General features: G+C 39.4%; 1 protein-coding gene and 2 non-coding genes across 3 annotated transcripts; all 3 read right to left on the bottom strand.

Annotated features, from left to right (window-relative positions):
* Nucleotides 1-6,505: 6,505 nt before the first annotated feature.
* LOC104600196 (small ribosomal subunit protein eS10z) lies at nt 6,506-9,682 on the bottom strand. Its single transcript, XM_010263030.3, has 5 exons — nt 9,571-9,682; nt 9,428-9,476; nt 9,054-9,330; nt 8,811-8,943; nt 6,506-6,866 (listed from the first exon to the last, which is right to left on the bottom strand). Exons 1-5 carry the CDS (start codon nt 9,571-9,573, stop codon nt 6,783-6,785), a joined length of 546 nt encoding a protein of 181 aa, XP_010261332.1. The 5' UTR covers nt 9,574-9,682; the 3' UTR covers nt 6,506-6,782.
* Nucleotides 7,363-7,445, bottom strand: LOC148804226 (small nucleolar RNA snoR53Y). The gene has a single exon (XR_016081788.1). It is a non-coding gene; the product is annotated as a small nucleolar RNA snoR53Y (small nucleolar RNA).
* Nucleotides 7,541-7,635, bottom strand: LOC148804225 (small nucleolar RNA snoR69Y). Its single transcript, XR_016081575.1, has one exon. It is a non-coding gene; the product is annotated as a small nucleolar RNA snoR69Y (small nucleolar RNA).
* Nucleotides 9,683-18,535: the final 8,853 nt, after the last annotated feature.

Here is an 18,535-nt window from a genome sequence, read left to right as displayed (position 1 = left end):
CCGAGGCGGTGATCCCGGCGGAAATCGAAGTGCCTACGCTGCGACTAGAAGCGTACGACGAACAGACAAACGAGGGCGAGTTACGCACCAACCTCGACCTACTGGACGAAGTGAGGGACCTCGCGCACATCCGAACTGCGGCCTACCAACAAAAGGTAGCTCGGTATTATAACGCGCGAGTAAAGAAGAGGAACTTCCGCGTCGGCGACCTGGTTCTCCGCAAGGTCATGGTGCCCGAACCCGGCGTAGGGAAACTTGGACCAAACTGGGAAGGACCCTACAGAGTAAAGAAAGCACTCGGTGGGGGGGCATACGAGCTCGAAACCCTAGAAGGAAAACAAGTACCCCGAGCCTGGAACGCCGTCAACTTAAGAAGATACTACATATAAACCATCAAGGCAAGTACCCCGAAGCCGAGGTAAAGAACGAACTAAAGGACCGAAATGGTCAGTTCGGCAAAAAACGCAGCTCGAAGACAGGACAACTAGCACTTAAACAAAAAAAAGCCATTTCATTTCAGATAATGGTGTACATTCAAAAAAAAAAAACCATTTCATTTTACAAGTCGGGGGCTACTTCATCATTATCAGAAGCCACTTCGACAACACCCGAAGGACCTGCCTCTCCCTCGGAGTCCGATTCGGCATCCACAGCATTGGCCATCTCTTGAGTAATGCGCGAAGTGGATATGGCGCTGGTATCGAGCTCAGGGTACGTATTCCCGATCATCCACCGGCTTAGCTTGAAACCCCTCCTGTAGGAGTCCACCATCAGATCATTGAAATTCGGCGAAGCAATATAATCACTGACAGCTTTTTTCTTCGCGTCCTCGATGCCTTGAGAGAAGATCTGAGTCCTCTCCCTGATATCCTCCTGAAGATACTCGACCTGATGCTGCAGGTCCAGCTTCAATTCCGCCATATGCTTCACCACCACTCCCATGGCCTCAGCATCTCTCTGAGACCTCGCCTGCCTAGACCGCGCGTGGCTAGCAGCCTCCTCGGCAGCTCGCGCCTGCCTCGAGCACCTCTCTACCTGGTTCGCCAAGGCGTGAATAGATGAGTTCACCTATCAAAAGGAAACAAGGGATCAAAGGAACGAATACAAGAATAAAAGCCGAAGAACTCTAAAGAAGGGAGCACTTACCACCATGGCATGAGTAACGGCACGGCAGGTCACTTGGTGCAGAGGGAGCTCGGTCCACGCCGCGACTTCCTCGAGAAACATAGCCTCCTTACTCCGTTGAAGAGCGTGAACAGGCGACAACACACTCCTGAAGTCCCCCGGGGCCTCCGAACCTGACGGCCCAGCTCGCGTATGGGCAGACTCGGAGTAAGCGGGAGCCCTGTGTGTGTGGTTTTGGCATAAGGAGCCCCCACCGGCTCCTGCATAGGAGGAACCATCTCGGGCTCCATGGGCTGATCCTCCGCCGGATAGTCTGGCACCTCGGGCTCCGCACCCTAGGGTGGTTCGGCGCGAGCTCGCTGCTAACAATATTTTAATAATTAATAAAAAGTAATAAATTGTTTATAACTTAGGCAACTATTAGATCTATAAATTTGCAGGCTCAAGAAACTATTTTCTTTTGACTTAGGTCTAGTTGAGATATGCACCATACCCACACATTATCAAGGATAATCAGATTCGAAGTCTAATTTGGTATCAAACTTTTGGAGTCCAATGATGACTTTAGCAGATAGAGCTCAAGTTAAATAACCCCTAAATAGCTCAACTTTGAAGTTATATGCATATATGGTAAATATTATTATATAATATTTAAATAACAAATTTTATATTAATATATAGAAATGTTATATATATTGTTATACTAGAGTAGAATTAAATAATAATTTTAATTTGTAAAAAATCATAGTTTTATAATTAACAAGGGCCTCTTTATCAACAGAAAATATGCAAACTCGAGCCCGAACCCGATTCGACCATCGGGCCTAGATCTTGAGCCCAAGCCCAACCCTTATATAAAGCATGAAGCTCGAGCCCAAAGCCCGATCTGTACACAAAATGCCTTATATAAAGCATGAAGCTCGGGCTGGGCTTATTTGAAAAAGCTCAAGCTCAAGCCCATGGACCTGAAATTTTGTCCAAGCTTGAAAAATAACGGGTCAGGCCGGGCCGGGCCGTTAGGCTACTTGGCCCATGAATAGGTCTAATTGTATATATAAAAAATCATATGAAATAAAAATTTACACATCCTTTTCAATTTTTTCTTAAATGGACCTCTTATAGCTTGGCCCGATCCGTGGCCTGGCCTGACCCAATGCTAGACCCATGGACCAACTTGGCCCACGGCATGGCACGGGCCCGTGCGGACTCAGGCCGTGGGCCGTGCCGAACCGACCCCCAAAATTATCCGAAGGGAGGGAGGCACGACCCAGGATGTGCCATGGGCCAGCACGACATAACCCACACTTAGTGTGGGCCACATGTGGGTTGTGTTGTGCCGGCCCAGCACGACCCGATTTACACCTTTTCTTGAACTCACCCAATATTGGGGACGGGGCGGGGAAATTTGAGGATTCCCCATCCTTGATGAGGAGTGGGGTGCCTTGCCCCTAAACTCGCCCGACATTAGGGAATTTCTGTAAATCAACATTAAATGAAAAATACAATTATTAAAATTTTAAATATTAACAATAACTTTGAATACTTTTAGTTATTTGGCAACAAATTTTGATTATTAATTTAATATTAATTAATAGTAAATAAAATTATTAAAATTTTCAGATTTCCTGTGCATTGCATGGGTCCCCGCTAGTTGTATAAAATACCTGAATGCAATCGAGTTTGATAACAGATAAAGTCGATTCAAGTTCAAATTGCTGAAACATCCCCTGAAGTTTCTGGTTATTGCTAAAACTTCCCCTGAAGTTGACACTTGCAAGTAGAACCCCTCTAATATAATTTTCTAAAAAAGGCTTGAAAATGTTCAGAATACCCATGTAATTATTTTTAACAAAAATGCTTATTTTCTAAATTTTCTCTTCATTTGAATCACTATAAAAAAATTACAATCTCTTTTCTGAAATTGATTTATTTTTCAAATTTATCCTTCATATCAACCACTCAAAATAAATCTGCAATTTTAAATTCTCTTTGTTTTTATTGTTCATAAATTTTGTATTGTTTTTTCTTGTAAAAATCAACTTAAATAGTAATTGCATAGGTACTTTAGACATTTTCATGCCTTTTTTTTTAAAGATTCTAGCAGAGTATATTAAAAAGATCAGAGGAGAGGAGGTAATTAAAATTATTAAACTTGAAGGAAGATTTCAGCAACTGTCAAAAACTCAAAAACTCTAAGGGGGAGGTTTCAACAGTTTACTAAAAAATAATTACCTTTCGTTAATTTGCTTTTTCTAGTAAATATAAATACGTGCCTTTAAGATCGACAAAGGAATCTGCTATATCGTATGCATCATTGTCCATCTTGAGCAATTTGCGACTTCGGTAACTCCATTGTTGCAGCCATAGGCCCATAGTAGAGGCGATGTGATGTGATCAAAAGCTCTCCTACATATTTACTCGGTTGTTGATGTGATCAAAAGGTTTGGTTCTAGGAACTATGCAGTAGTATCAGATGGAAGTGCGATGGAAGCTACAGTCCTTAAAGGATGTCAACGAGGTCACTATATCAGTGTCCATCTTAATCTTTAAGAGAATTTGATCTTTGATGAGCCAGAGGCGTATTTTTAGGGCACCCCTTCCTGCCCATTTAGTATCATAGTCGAACCAGTGAATCATTCCTCACATTAAAACATAATCCAAAGCACCCCTTCTGCCCATTTAGCATCATATTCGACCAATGAATCTATTTCCTCACTTTGAAATATAATTCAAAGCACCCCTTCTTCCGTCCATTTGGCATCATAGCCAATCAGTGTGAATCCATAGGTTTTTTCACTCTCTGCAAAACGACATTTGCCTTCTTTGTTATATCAACTAACACATTCCCATAGATGCATAGTTCACACTTCACACTGTTTTGAACCTTCCATCCTTTTGATCTAATCCATATTTCACACCATTACCCCTCCATTCTCAAATGTGCTTGGAAAATACCATAGAAGATTGGAAGAGATCGGTTTTCTAGGGTTTCAGTTGAGATTGGGAAGTTTGAAGAAGATCAACAATGTCCTCAAAATGGAAGGGTAAACTTGGAACTATATATGTGTAGGCAGTTTTTGAAAGTTTAGGATATATACAAATAGTTTTCTTAGATCTCATGTATATACAAGTAATTATACCCTTTTTTCTGTTAGAGGCTTAAATTAGGAAGAAGGATCAGAGATTGGCAACATCAATAAATTAGGAAGACAATGTTAGAAGTTAGATCTCGAAGAAGGGTAACAACTGAAAGTGAAGAACCTCTTAGAATTCCGTAATTATTGCCATAAAAATAACAACTGTTCTCTCCGTGCAGGAAATGGAATCTACTCGTGCGAGTAGATTCACACGTGAGAGCAATTCAGTAATTATTGTCATAAAAATAACAATAATTACTGATTATTACAGTAATTTAATAAATATATAATTAGTGGTTATAATTAATAATTACTGTTATTATAAATATTGTTAATAAATAGATATTTACTTTAAATTAAAATTATAAATATTGTTATTAATAAATACTGTTAATAAATTTAGTAATTATTGTTATATTAAAAATATTATTAAAAGTATTGTTATCGATTATTTAATAAAATATTATAATTACTGACTTTTACTGATAAATATTATTAATTTAATTTAATTTCGATAATTATTAGTTTAATGAATATTGTTAATAAATCCTATTCATAAATTTAATATTTACTGTTATATTAAAAATAACTAAATAATATTATTAAAACTATCATTAATGATTATTTAATTAAATAGTATAATTACTTACTATTATTGATAAATGTTGTTAATAACGTTCTGATAATCGACGGTTTGACCATCCGGTTCGAATAGATGGCTCGTTTTGACAACAAAAATTACAAGCAAAAAATTACGGAACTATTCTGACCACCGATTTTCGGGTCGACGGTTCGAACGGACGGTCCATTCTGAGAACAAAAATTATAGGCAAGAAATTGAGTTTGTGAGGTCCATTAAGTAGTATCATACGCATTATGTCATTCGAGCGTGTGATTCATACGACCCAAAAACAAAACCATTATGGGCATTGGTTTTTGGGTCGACGGTTTGACCGTTCGGTTTGAATGGACGGCTTGTTTTGACAACAAAAAATTACAAGCAAAAAATTATGGAACCGTTCTGGCCACCGGTTTTTGGGTCGATGGTTCGATTGTCCGGTTCGAATGGACGACCCATTCTGACAATAAAAATTACAGGCAAAAAATTGAGTGTGAGGTCCATTAAGCAGTATCATACGTGTTATGTCATTCAAGCATGTGACTCATACAACTCAAAAATGGAACCATTTTGGCCACCGATTTTTGGATTGATAGTTTAACTATCCGGTTCAACAGGTGACTCGTTCTGATAACAAAAATTAAAAAAAAATAAAAAACGGCCAAAAACCATTGAACAGGTTAAATGGGTTAATGATTCAATCACTCGGGTCAATGGGTCGTTGACCGATTCAACAGTTTTTGACCAAGGACTGGGATTGGGGTAAAACGGAACTAGTTGCCTGGACGATTCCCAATTAAAGAAATAAAAAAATAGACGACCCGTTCTGACAAGAAATTACATGCAAAAAATTGTGTGAGGTCCATTAAACAATACCATACGTGTTATATCATTCGAACGTGTGATTCATACCATCTGAAAACGAAACCGTTCTAGCCACCAATTTTTGGGTAGACGATTCGAACAGATGGTCCATTTTAACAACAAAAATAAAAAAAAATAAGAAAAAATAACAAAAATTCATTGAACAAATAAATGATTCAACCACCTGGTTCAATGAGTCATTGATCTATTAAACGCTTTTTAACCAAGGACCGAAATTAGGATAAAACAGAACCACTTTCCTAGATGGTTCTCAATTAAAAAATAAAAAAAAGGCCAAAATCCATTGAACAGGTCAACGATTCAACCACTTAGGTCAATGAATCGTTGATCAACGGTTTTTGGCCAGGGAGTCAATGGTTCCATTCCAGCCCCTACGAAGCAGGACCCCTCCGCTAGTAAGCTTCTGGTTTATTTGCAGATCAGCTTACAAAAAATGTAGGTAATCTGTGATCCGTTGTAAACAACACAATTTAAAATGGGTTGCAAATACGAATTTCACTAAATTTGCGTTCGGTTGAACAAACATCAAAAAATACTAAATTGCTTCTTTGATCAGAATAAAACAAGCAATAGGATGAAATTTGTTGAATCATTCAACATTTTTGAAAGCGCCTTAAGCTAAATTAAAATTGAATCCAGAATATTAAAACATTGCAAATCTTTTAACTCAATAACCGAAATCTCGACGGACTGTCACGACTGTAATCGAGAGTCGAGGAGATCAAAGCAAAAGGTCGACTTTTCAAAAAATAAATTAACAAGCCATAATGCACTATAACGCTTAATAGTTTAACAAAGCACAACGAAACCATCATTTAAATAGGAAATTCAAAGAGAGATTCTATGTTCCTCTTTTCATTAAAAATAAATCGACACAATTAGATCCCATGACAAACTCAAAACTCTAAACTAACGCTATGAAACTGCAACAAATTCAAGAAATAGCAGGCGCTCTTAGATTCTACATCCACTAAACCGTCAAAAAACTAGATGATTTGCAAGACTGAAGGTATCATCTATGGAAGATTAGAGCTAGTAGCCCCTGCTGCTGCACCATAACTACCGCCACCACGGCCAAAGCCAGGTCTTGCACCGGGACCCTGCAAAAAGCTCATAATTAACACACCTTATAAGAGTGCTAATGAATCAAACGGAAGGAAAAATATAATTCACAATGCAATTCCAGAAACCAAATGTTTGGAGGAATATTAGCCAGCTCTATATTGCACTCTAACCAAAGAGTCAACAATGCAATTCACGAATATTAGCATCCATTTCGACCAGATGTTTGGAGAGAGTAAACTAATAATTAGAAAAATGAGAGAGCAAAGCAGGGAAGTTTTTTGACAAAGCATGAAAAACTGATAACTGAACAACATAAAATCAAGAGAAGATACTTAGAAACTAAACAAGTTTTGGTAAAGAGAAACTTAACATGCATGGCTGGATGGTCAAAGTGAACATCATAATAAATTAGTAACATTGATAGAAGAAAATATATGTATAAAAGAAGAAAAAGTTGCAGTTGTTTTTTTTTTGATAAATATAAGAAAAGTTGCAGTTGTTGATATTCATTTTCAAAGAAAAAGAATATATGGTTCCCTCAGCATATTAAAATGGATATCCAATCATCAACTATAATCAGTATTAGCATGGTCAAAGTTACCATCATTGGGAACAATCTCAATAAAATATAATAAGACCATAAAAATAGGTTTCAAATTTAAAACTATAAAAGTAAATAAGACATATGAAACGCATAAGAGATAGATAGTTGTGCTCAGAGAAATGTTATGGAATCTTTTCCCGGACCTCCAAATAAAGGTCTCATAATGAGCTGGGAATTACAATATCATCATTGCACCACAAAAGCATATATAAATAATAAAAGAGGAAACATGATGTTTCAAGAATAAAAACTAGAGATGTTAGAACGATTAGATAGTTCATGATTCAGATTCAGAAGAGAAGATTCGCTACTTGGAGAAAACCTTTTAACCGCTACTTCTCTATTAAGAGAACAAAGTGGATAACATGCTTGTTCAAATAGTAATGTCTGTTAATAGACACCATATATCTGCCAAGAATATAGGCTCAAAAGTCTGAAAAAAGTGTAAGTCATAGTTGTAACCCCAAAGACAAGCTTGACCAAACACTAAGCACTCCATCCCAACCCAAATCTAAATGCACAATGCAAAACCTGCTTCAACAGTTTCCATTTTAAGTTAGTTATGAAAGGCTAGTTGATTGTTAAATCCACAGAAACCCTGCCTATGATATCACAATCACATATATAGACCACTGGCCACTTAATGCTTTTTATACATGAAAATTTTCAGCTCTAGCCTCTGAATGCTTTTTATACTTGAAAATTTTCAGCAAGAAAAAAAAAGCATCTCAAAGTAAGGGGCACCAATCTTGAGATTACACATTTGCCCTACAGTTGGTGCTTGATTGGTCTAATTCACCTCCCAAACTTCTAAGCAGGCATGTGTAAGCCTTGAATAATGCATATGAAAATTAATGTACGAGTATGCGTCTGCCTTGGATCATCTTCTTGGAGCAAGTTTTGAATGGGTAAACTACTTGACAAATTAAGAATTTTGCATAAAATACACGTAAGGGCACAATTTTACAAAAGGATAAAGACCACAGATAGGTAAACAACGTCACCTCTCAGAACTTGTAGCTATCTTTCCAGAGCTAAGTTTGAGGTTATGGAAAATAACATTTACAACAACACAAGGAGTGATGCAAGTCAATATAAATATTATTTTTACTGTTATTATTATTATTGTTGTTGTTAACAGACTACGGAAGAGAAACATTCAATATTATTTATAATAGCGATTGATATTGAATAATTTATAACATGATGCGATTTAATTCCATCATAGCGGCCACATATATGATAACTCATGAGGGCCTCTCAATACCACTAGCAAAGAAGGACCCAATGAGCCAATAAAATTCACTCACTACAACAAAATCAGATAAAGAGGAAATAAATCCAAGAAGAACGAGTAAATAAGAAGCCAATTTACCCTAAATGAAGGCTGGTATTCAGGTGGTGCTCCTCCCTTGTCACCGAACTCACCAGGAGGTCCTCGGGGACCTCCACGGTATCCATCACGGTCGCCAAATCTAGGTCGGTCTCCATCAAAACGAGGTGGACCACTACAATCAATACCAAAAACTAGTCACGATCAATTACTAGAAAGGCTAATAGTAAAATGAATTGACAAATGACAATCAAACCAGATATGAATTTGAGAAAAATCAATTACCGTGGGCGATCTCCGGGAGGTCCCATGGGCCTACCGGCGGGCTTAACAGATTTCTTCAATGTGGCGGGGACAATCTCCGAAGGTAGGTTGAGGTAGGTTCGGAGGAATTCAATCCCATCGTTGGTGAGATACCAGTAGTAGTGCATCCAAGCAAAGGTCTCACGCACGTACTCCTTTGATTTGAAGCTCTGCATCAACTTGATTACCTGCAGATTCGGCACATCGATTTCCGGGTGCTTCGCAAGGTTAAAGTCTTTCTTTGCATAGCAAACGCCCTCTGCAGATTCACCATAAATCGAAAAGAGAAATCAAACGTCAGTAAATAAGAGTAGTAACAGACATGAAAAAAATACCTACATAACTAAAGGAGAGACCTTGGAAGAGGTACTTAGAGATCTCTCTGCGGTTCTTCTCTGGAATAATCTGCAAAAGTAAAGACGAGAGAATGAACAAACGGGATTGGTTTTGAAGTAATTGACAAAGCGGCATTGGAAGAAAAATTAGATGGAGCCATTACCATGGTTGCGAAGGTGAGAGATGGGCGACAAGCGGAAACACCACTTCCGTCGCTCTTCGGTCGTCTTTCCTTCACTCAATCGCAGTAGAGACCCCAAAACCCTAGAAATGTTCTCTTTTATAGCTGGAGTTGGGCCGGGATAGGACCTAGGGTTAGTTTCGTTCTCGTTCAATTTCCGCGACTAGGATGGTGAGGTGCCAACGGTCCGGGTACAGATTGCGGAGCAACCGTTTTGTATGCATCGTTTATTAGGCAGGCCGGGTTGGCCTGAATCCAACCCTAACCGAGAGTCGGTTTGATGCTCGGGTTAGGGTTGGAATTTATGAATCCGACTTTATTTCAGATTGGATTAAGGTTGATTATTTAGGCAACTCGACCCAATTCAAACTCAACTCTATAGTACATTTCATATATAAATATTATATATACACACTATAGGGACCCCTGTGATGCATAGAATTTATCAACGAAAGTGAAATAACCAAAACTTATAACTAAGGAAATAATGTAATGCTGCTTAAAATAATTAAATCTTTATTTTAATAATTTATTACAAAAATGTTTTACTAATTTAGTAATTTGGATTAATTATATTACTATTTTTTAATAAAATAATAAATTATTGCTAGTACTTAATAAAACAATTATTTTTTCCATATTATTTATTAGTGTTCTATTTTATTTATTTTACTTTATTAATGACAAATGTTTCAATTTTTGTAAATATCACTTAAATATTTAAAATACTTAAAGATCATTAATATATGAAATTAGGCTATAATCATAATTAAATTAATCTATAGTTAACTTTTGTAGTCATAATTAAATTAATCTAAGCCCAAACATAAGGTTTAAGACTTTGGATTAGGTTTGGATTTATCCTCATCCTAACCCAACCCACACAAGTTGCACACATTGTAACATTCATAATTGAATTGAAACAAACTGAGTGTAATTTATGCATGCATTATTTCTGGTTTTTTTAGATAAAATTGAAGCCAAAGTGTAGCCCAATGAAAATTTTGATAGTGTATTATCAGTTTTAAGGTTGTCGTGTAATCCATGCATGCATTATTTTTGGGTTTTTTTAACTATTTTTAGATAAAATTGAAGCCAAAGTGTAGCCCAATGAAATTTTTGATAATAATAATAATAATAATAATAATAATAATAATAATAATAATAATAATAATAATAATAATAATCAAGTACAAATAAAATATTAATGTAATATAATTAAGGTATTAATAAAATGCTAACATATCAATTATTAAATATAATAAATTAATTTTAAAATAACAAATAAAAATAATAAAATATTAATAACTAATATGAAATAATAATAAAATAATAATTATATATTCATAACATATTAATAAAGTAATAGTAAAATAATACATATATTAATACAAATTGAAAGTTTTTAGTTGATTTGATTCCAACTCCGATTGAACCAACCAAATGATAACAACTGGAATTCGATTCCACTTTCTAATTGAGCCAAATAGGTGTTAGGAACAAGTGATTCTGATCTCGACTTCAATCCTATCCGCGGACCAAAGAGACCCTAAAATTTTGGATATTAAGAAAACTTGGACCAAAACAAAGACCACATCACGGTTTGGAGAGTCCTACTAGCCGTGTCATTCCTTAGTTGAAACTTAGATGAACTGACGACACTTTACTCATAAACTGGAAATCAATTAGAACTTGGAAGTGTGGTGTAATTAGAATTCTCATTGGGCGTTCCTCACACCGAGCTCATAGGACACATCCCACCATGTATTGAAAACATCTCCCCTAAATAATAATTTACATGTACGGAAGATGTCCCTGATGTATGGCTGGGACATGCTGTGAAGAGGTCCGTGTAAGGAGGAGATCTGGACTAACATCTATTTTGGTAACAACGTAACTGTAATTATAAACTCAAATGCTATAAGAAGATAAGAGTAAGGAGCGGGAGCTCAAACGGAATGAAGAAGATGAATTGTTTAGGTGGACGTCGTATTCTGACAAGCTTTAGATTTCTACCGACGATACAGGAGCTCATCGTCTATTATCTGAGGAAGAAGGTTTATGGTGGAAGAATTGTTCCTGGCCTCATTGATGATTACGATGCTTACAGTGTGGAGCCATGGAATCTTCTTGGTGCTGATAGACTGATGGTGGCCGGGACCAAAGACAAAGAAGTCAAGAAAAGTAATGAAGCTCTTTACTTCTTTGTCCCCTTAAAAGGAAGTCGGTAAATGAATAGAGACCTGATCGTCGAGCCAGCGATGAATTTTAGAAGGCTAGTTCCGGAGACTCTGATGTTAAGAATCATAGGGGAAAGGTAGTGGGTGTCACCCAAAGCTTGGTGTATAATCAGTATGCAAAAAATGGTAATCGATGCTGCAAAAATGCTTTGAAGATAGATTGGATTATGCACGAACACTCACTTCCCAATCGTACTGGACAAGTCAGTTATTTGTTTCCTTGTTTTCTTTTTCTTCTTGTTTCTATTGTTCATTCCTTCAAATTTTCCTTACGTGCACCTTATTTTGATTCTGTGTTTTTTATCTGAAATGGTTCAATCAATTTGTAGTCTGCAAGATCACCAAGACCGAAAAATTATCTTCTAATTTTTAGAATTCAGATAGTGCTAATGGATAATGCTGACTAGAACTGTTCGTCATCATATCCATGCCCACCACTCAATAGCTTATGAGATTAGTAATACCAAGGATGACTAGTCATGCTTATTTGCTCGTGTGCCAGCTCCTTATATTGATAATCATATTGAAGATTGCCTAAACTTATCAAATCCTAATACCATGGTTCCTTTCAAGGAACCCAACTCTTCAATCTCATAGGTCATCTGCCTAACGATTATTGTCCTGTAATAATAGGTTATCAATTTCAAGAATCATCCATTCAGAGGGATCTGTTTGTAAGCTCCTCCATCTATGAGGTAGGGTCCTATAGCTACCACTACAAAAAAAAAAGGTTTTTCGTGACATTTCATAAATGTCACTAAAAGCTAAGGAAACATTGCCAAAAGGTTTTTGTGATGTTTATATCATCGTCACGATTGCGAATGTCGTTAAAAGCTTTTGCAACGATTATGTTAGATATCGTGACATTTAGCAAATGTCACAATCTTTTTACAAAAGTCACATACTTTATACAATAATGACATTTAAATTTTTTTAGCGATATTTGGCAAACGTCGCTTGATGAGGGACATTTTGGTTAACCCACTAGATGGAGGACACATGGACGTTGTTAGAAACGCAGCGTCCAACCCAGCAAGACAGCTTGCCAATTTAATACGTTGCAATTTATAAAAGGCGCGTGGCCGAGCTGAAGCGAGCTCGGCCCACCGACAACGACAGCTCGCTCGAAACCGTCTCGCGCACCATATCCGGTTTAGCACCGTTACCGAAACTACTGGGACAGCTTGCCGAACCGTGCACCACAAAATCCGTAGGCGACCTGTAACAGCTGCACGAATTTAGCAACTAACGGCCCAACACTCCCTCAAACTGCAGAAACAGCTCCGCAGAAAACTCAAAGATGTTGATCAACGACACCTGAACACCTAGTAACTATAAAAAGAACCTAGGGACACTCTGAGAGGTATGCACACATAAGCTCTCACTCTCTCTTAATTTCTCTAAGAGAACTACTCACTAACTTAAGCATCGGAGTGCCCTCTTGGGTAAAATTTACCCAGACACTCTAACCTCTCTTTCATTTCAGCAACTCTCAACTCGGACCCTCAGCTCGGCTTCATAGCTTGGTAAAACAGCTCGACTTACAGCAAATTGAACCCAGTCCGAGCCACCTCATCAGACACAAGGGAGTGAATAGATTCTGTGTTTTATCTATTGGTGGGCATATTTTGTTCTTCATCAATTGGCGTCGTCTGTGGGAATCACAACAAAAAGCCTATGTTCCCTTTCATTCATCTCTTTATCTCTCTCATTTTCCTCGAAGAAACCTTTCAATGGCATCTTCTGGCAACCCATCTGCCAACAACGTCAATGGCCAAATGCCAACGATCACAATAGGCCAAATCGATGTTCCTTTACCACCGGCCGATGCTTAGAACAATGTAAACATGCCACCCCCACCTCCAGTGGCACCTCCCGCAGCTGTGGACGTACAACATTTTAATGATTTGGTATGATGCGTACACAACATGACAGAGCAAATGCGAACGTAGGAAAACATATTTGTATTCATTTTTCGGCAACAACAACAACCTCTTCAGTTGCAGCAACAACAACACCAACACCAGCAGTATCGACAACCGCACCCCGCGGTACCAGATCAACCGGTTCAGCAGGACAATTAGCAAATACCGCGAGGAAGTCAACCTTGCAACAACCAGCAACCTCCTTGTCATAACTCCAATCATGAAAACCCACCCCCTCAGCTAGTGCGAAGCCAAATTCAGGTCCCAGACAAAGAAGAAGCAGTGGTTCGAAATGAACAAGTCCCAACAGAGAGTCAAGCAGATGCACCGACCGGGTCCAATGCAACTAGTTTTGCCGAGTATACCAAGAAGAAAAATGGACACAGAGCGAGAAAGAAAGTATAGCTCTCCTGGGCCAAAAGTATGATACCACCTAGAGAATGCAGCATTGCAATCGATAAATTGGTCTCCCTCCCAGAACAGCATAGCTTGACCTGTGGGACCCCCCTGGCGCCTGAAATCCTCGAAGCACCATGGCCCAAGAACTTCCGGGCCCCCACCCTTGAATCCTATCGAGGAAAAACAGACCCTGTAGAACATGCAAATAGCTTTCAGGCCCTTATGCTCCTATATGGGGCGAATGACGCCAGTACGTGCATTGCGTTTCCCACCACTTTGAAGGGTAAAGCATGGCTATGGTATTCCGGGCTGGCCCTAGGGTCTATAAAGAGCTGGGAACAGTTTGCTAGACTCTTTATTAATCAGTTTGTCACCAACAAGCGGCATTCAAAATCAGCTACATGTCTATTCAACATCGTACAGAAGCCCAATGAGACACTCAGGGACTACATTTGACAATTCAACATGAAACGACTGCAAATTCTAGACTTGGATCCCTCTGTACAGCTCATTGCGACCAAGAAAGGGGTAAAGCACCGAGAGTTGAAATGGGAAATTGAATTGCGTCCCCCAACTACCATGGAGAAATTCCTTGAAGTAGCTAATGATTTCATTAGAGCGGAAGAAGCAGAAGGCATAGAGTCTGAGACAACCAAAAGGAAGCAAGCTGACGAAGAAAGCACTAGCAGAACCAAGCAAAGGAGCATGTCACCCAGAAAGAGCAAGTCCCCAAGGAGAAGACGTAGCAGCTCGCCACGCCAAAAAAGCAGGTCGTCGATTAGGAGGGTAGCACAATGAGTAGTAACGCCCCCGGCAAACATGAGGGTGTTTACCCCACTGAACACCAAGAGGAAGGAAATCCTAATGCAAATTCAGTTCAATGATTATGTAAAGTGGCCTCCCAAGATGAGATAAGACCCCAACACTCGGAACCCAAATAAATATTGTCATTTTCATAAGGATTTCGGACATGATATTGAGCATTGTTGGAATTTAAAGAACGAGATAGAAGACCTCATCAAACGAGGTTACCTGAAACATTTCATCAAGGATGAGCGACAACCCGAAGCAGGAACCAGCAAGGAGGTACCTCAGGACACCAGGCAACAGGATCAAACTACGTAGAGTAAGCAAACACAAGAGAGGTAGGTCCGAGGGACCATAAATGTAATTGTTGGGGGCTCAATAATAGCAGGTTGCACTACATCAGCTGGGAAAAATGCAGTACAAGAATTGAAGCAAGAAAACTACCAACCATGTAAGCACCCACGAAAGGAGGAAGTCATTTATTTTACGGAAGATGATGTGTGCGGGGTCCAATACCCTCATTATGATGCCCTAGTGGTAAAACTGCTAATCAATGATTTCAAGGTGAAGAGGATTCTGGTGGACTCAAGTAGCTCGATAGACATTTTGTTTGTAGAAGCTTTAAATAGGATGGAACTCAACAAAGGAGACTTGTAGCCTGTCAACGTACCCTTAGTGGGATTTAGTGGCAAGGTAGTTTGCTCGATCAGCAGGATCAAGTTGCCTGTTGAGGTGAGCTCGCCACCCCACATGATACGCTTTGAGCATGATTTTCTGGTAGTGGGTGTCGCGTCACCACAGAATGCAATCTTGGGACGACCAATACTACACGCATTGCGAGTTGTGGTCTCAACATACTACCTCGCACTGAAATTTCCGACAGATACGGGGGTAGGAGTGTTACGAGGCAATCAACTGGAATCCCGGAAATGTTATGTGGCTTCATTAAAAGCCAAAGGCAGAGCAACAATTGATATAGACTTGGAGCCACCACTGGAAAAGATGGAAGAAAGAGCTTGCCCAATCGAAGAAACGACAACGATACATGTCTCCAAAGCCGAACCTGAAAAAGTACTCCAGATAGAAGTCCACCTGAAGGAACCATTGTGATCTGAATTGGAAAGTTTTCTATTAAATAATTTAGACAGTTTTGCTTGGTATAAACCCTAGTTTGATAACTCATAAGCTTAATGTGGACTCTACTGTTAGACCAGTCCAGCAGACAAAGAGAAATCTTGCCCCGGAAAGGTGGAACATAGTAAACGAGGAGGTAGGGAAGCTGTTAGCAGCGGACTTCATTGAGGAAGTCCAATACCCGAGTTGGGTAGCCAACCCAGTTTTAGTAAAGAAAGCAAGTGGCAAATGACGGATGTGCATAGATTTTACAGACTTGAACCGAGCCTATCCAAAATATAGCTTCCCCATTCCCAGTATAGATCGCCTGGTAGATGCGACCTCAGGCTTTGAGCTGCTCAGTTTCATGGATGCTTATTCAGGCTACAATCAAATTCTAATGGACCCCGAAGACCGCTTTCATCACCGAAATAGGCTTGTATTGCTATAAGGTCATGCCATTCGGTTTAAAAAATGATGGGGCGACCTATCAGCGTTTAGTAAACTTTGTTTTTTCTGAGTTGATTGGCAATAAAGTCAAATGTTATGTTGACGGCATGGTTGTAAAAACACTTTTTTCAACAGATGTAGTTTCTGATGTAAAACTTGTGTTTGATGTTCTACGCAAACATAACTTAAAACTAAATCCAAACAAGTGCACTTTTGGTGTAAGCTATGGCAAGTTCCTAGGTTATGAGACCACCTAGGACGGTTAAAGAGACCCAAAGACTAATAGACGAGTAGCAGCCTTGAACCGATTTATGTCTAAATTGGCTGGGAAGTGCCTTCCCTTTTTCAAGGCCATAAAAAAGAACCAGTCCTTTGAGTGGACTAAAGAATGTCAACTCGCCTTTGGCGAACTGAAGTGATACCTTAGCTCGCCCCCCCTGTTGACCAGGCCAAAAAAAGGAGACGAACTTAAGCTCTACCTCTCTGCAACTGACGAGGTGATAAGCTCAGTCCTTGTGAGGGAGGTAGACAAAGTACAACGACCTATGTATTATGTTAGCAGGGTTCTCCATGCTATTGAAACAAGGTACTCCAACATAAAGAAGCTCGCCTTTGCATTGGTATTAGCCACACGAAAGTTAAGGCCCTATTTCCAAGCCCACACCATAGTGGTGCAAATTGACCAACCTTTGAAGCAAGTCCTCCTAAAGCCTGAGGTCTCAAGAAGGCTTACTAAATGGTCAATCGAGCTCAGCAAATACGATATCCGGTTCAAACCGCGCACAGCCATAAAAACACAGGTTCTGGCAGATTTCATTGCTGAGTATACCTTCAGCTTGTCATCGCCCGAACCGACAGAGCAGGAAGTAGAAGCTTCATCCAGTGCGGCACCTTCTTCAGTGCGCGAGATAGTAGGATGGGATGAGAAGCCCTGAATACTTCATGTGGATGGCTTGTCTGATCAGGGCGGAAGTGGAGCTGGGTTAATGCTATATGGACCTTGCGAGACAAAGCTAGAATACGCGCTCCATTTTCAATTCTGAACATCGAATAATGAAGTTGAATATGAGGCCCTACTAGTAGGCTTAGCGCTGACAAAATAAGTGGGAGCTAGACACATAATCATATGTAGTGATTCGCAGCTTGTCGTAAACCAAGTAAACGGAGATTATGAAGCACGAGAACCCTCCATGGCAGCATACCTCGCTAAAGTAAGAGAGCTACTCCCCGGTTTCGACTCTTGGTATCTCCAAAAAATTCTGAGATCTGAAAACACAGAGGCTGATGCCCTTTCTAAACTTGTGAGCATGATTGACTTGACAAAACGGACTATTTACATAGAAGAATTACCTCACCCTTCGATAGAAAGGATAGGCGAGGAAATCACTAGCATCGTAAACGTAGAGCCGAGTTGGATTAACCCAATCTACAACTACCTAAAACACGGAACACTACCAACAGAAAGAAAAACATCTTGATGGATAGAGCGACAAGCTCGTTACATAATAGTAGGCGAGTTGCTCTACAGGAGATCCTTCACATTGCCCTACTTACGATGCTTGAGGCGAGCTAAAGCGAGCCAAGTTCTTCACGAGATCCATGAGGGCCTTTGCGGAAGACACCTGGGGAGTAGGGCCCTCGCCCAGAAAGCCTTATGACAAGCATACTACTAGCCCACCATGAAAGCAGACGGAGCTGAGCTGGTTCAACGGTAAGATAAGTGTCAATGACACGTGAACATCCTACATCAGCCCACTACCGACCTAAGATACCTGAACAGCCCATGACCATTTGTGTAGTGGGGCATAGGCTTACTGGGACCCTTTCCACCAGCTAAAGGACAGAAGAAGTTTTTGGTAGTAGTTGTGGATTACTTCACCAAATGGGTGGAAGCAGAACCTTTAGTAACAATAACATCTCGCAACGTTCAAAATTTTTTCTGGCGGAGCATAGTGTGCAGATTTGTCTTACCAAGAGTACTCAAAGCTTGAAGATATCAAATTTTGTCTTACC

Source organism: Nelumbo nucifera, chromosome 1 (assembly GCF_055504915.1).
Source record: "Nelumbo nucifera cultivar China Antique chromosome 1, China Antique-T2T, whole genome shotgun sequence".
NCBI classification, from domain to species: Eukaryota; Viridiplantae; Streptophyta; class Magnoliopsida; order Proteales; family Nelumbonaceae; genus Nelumbo; species Nelumbo nucifera.
This window is presented reverse-complemented; position numbering and strand designations above follow the sequence as displayed.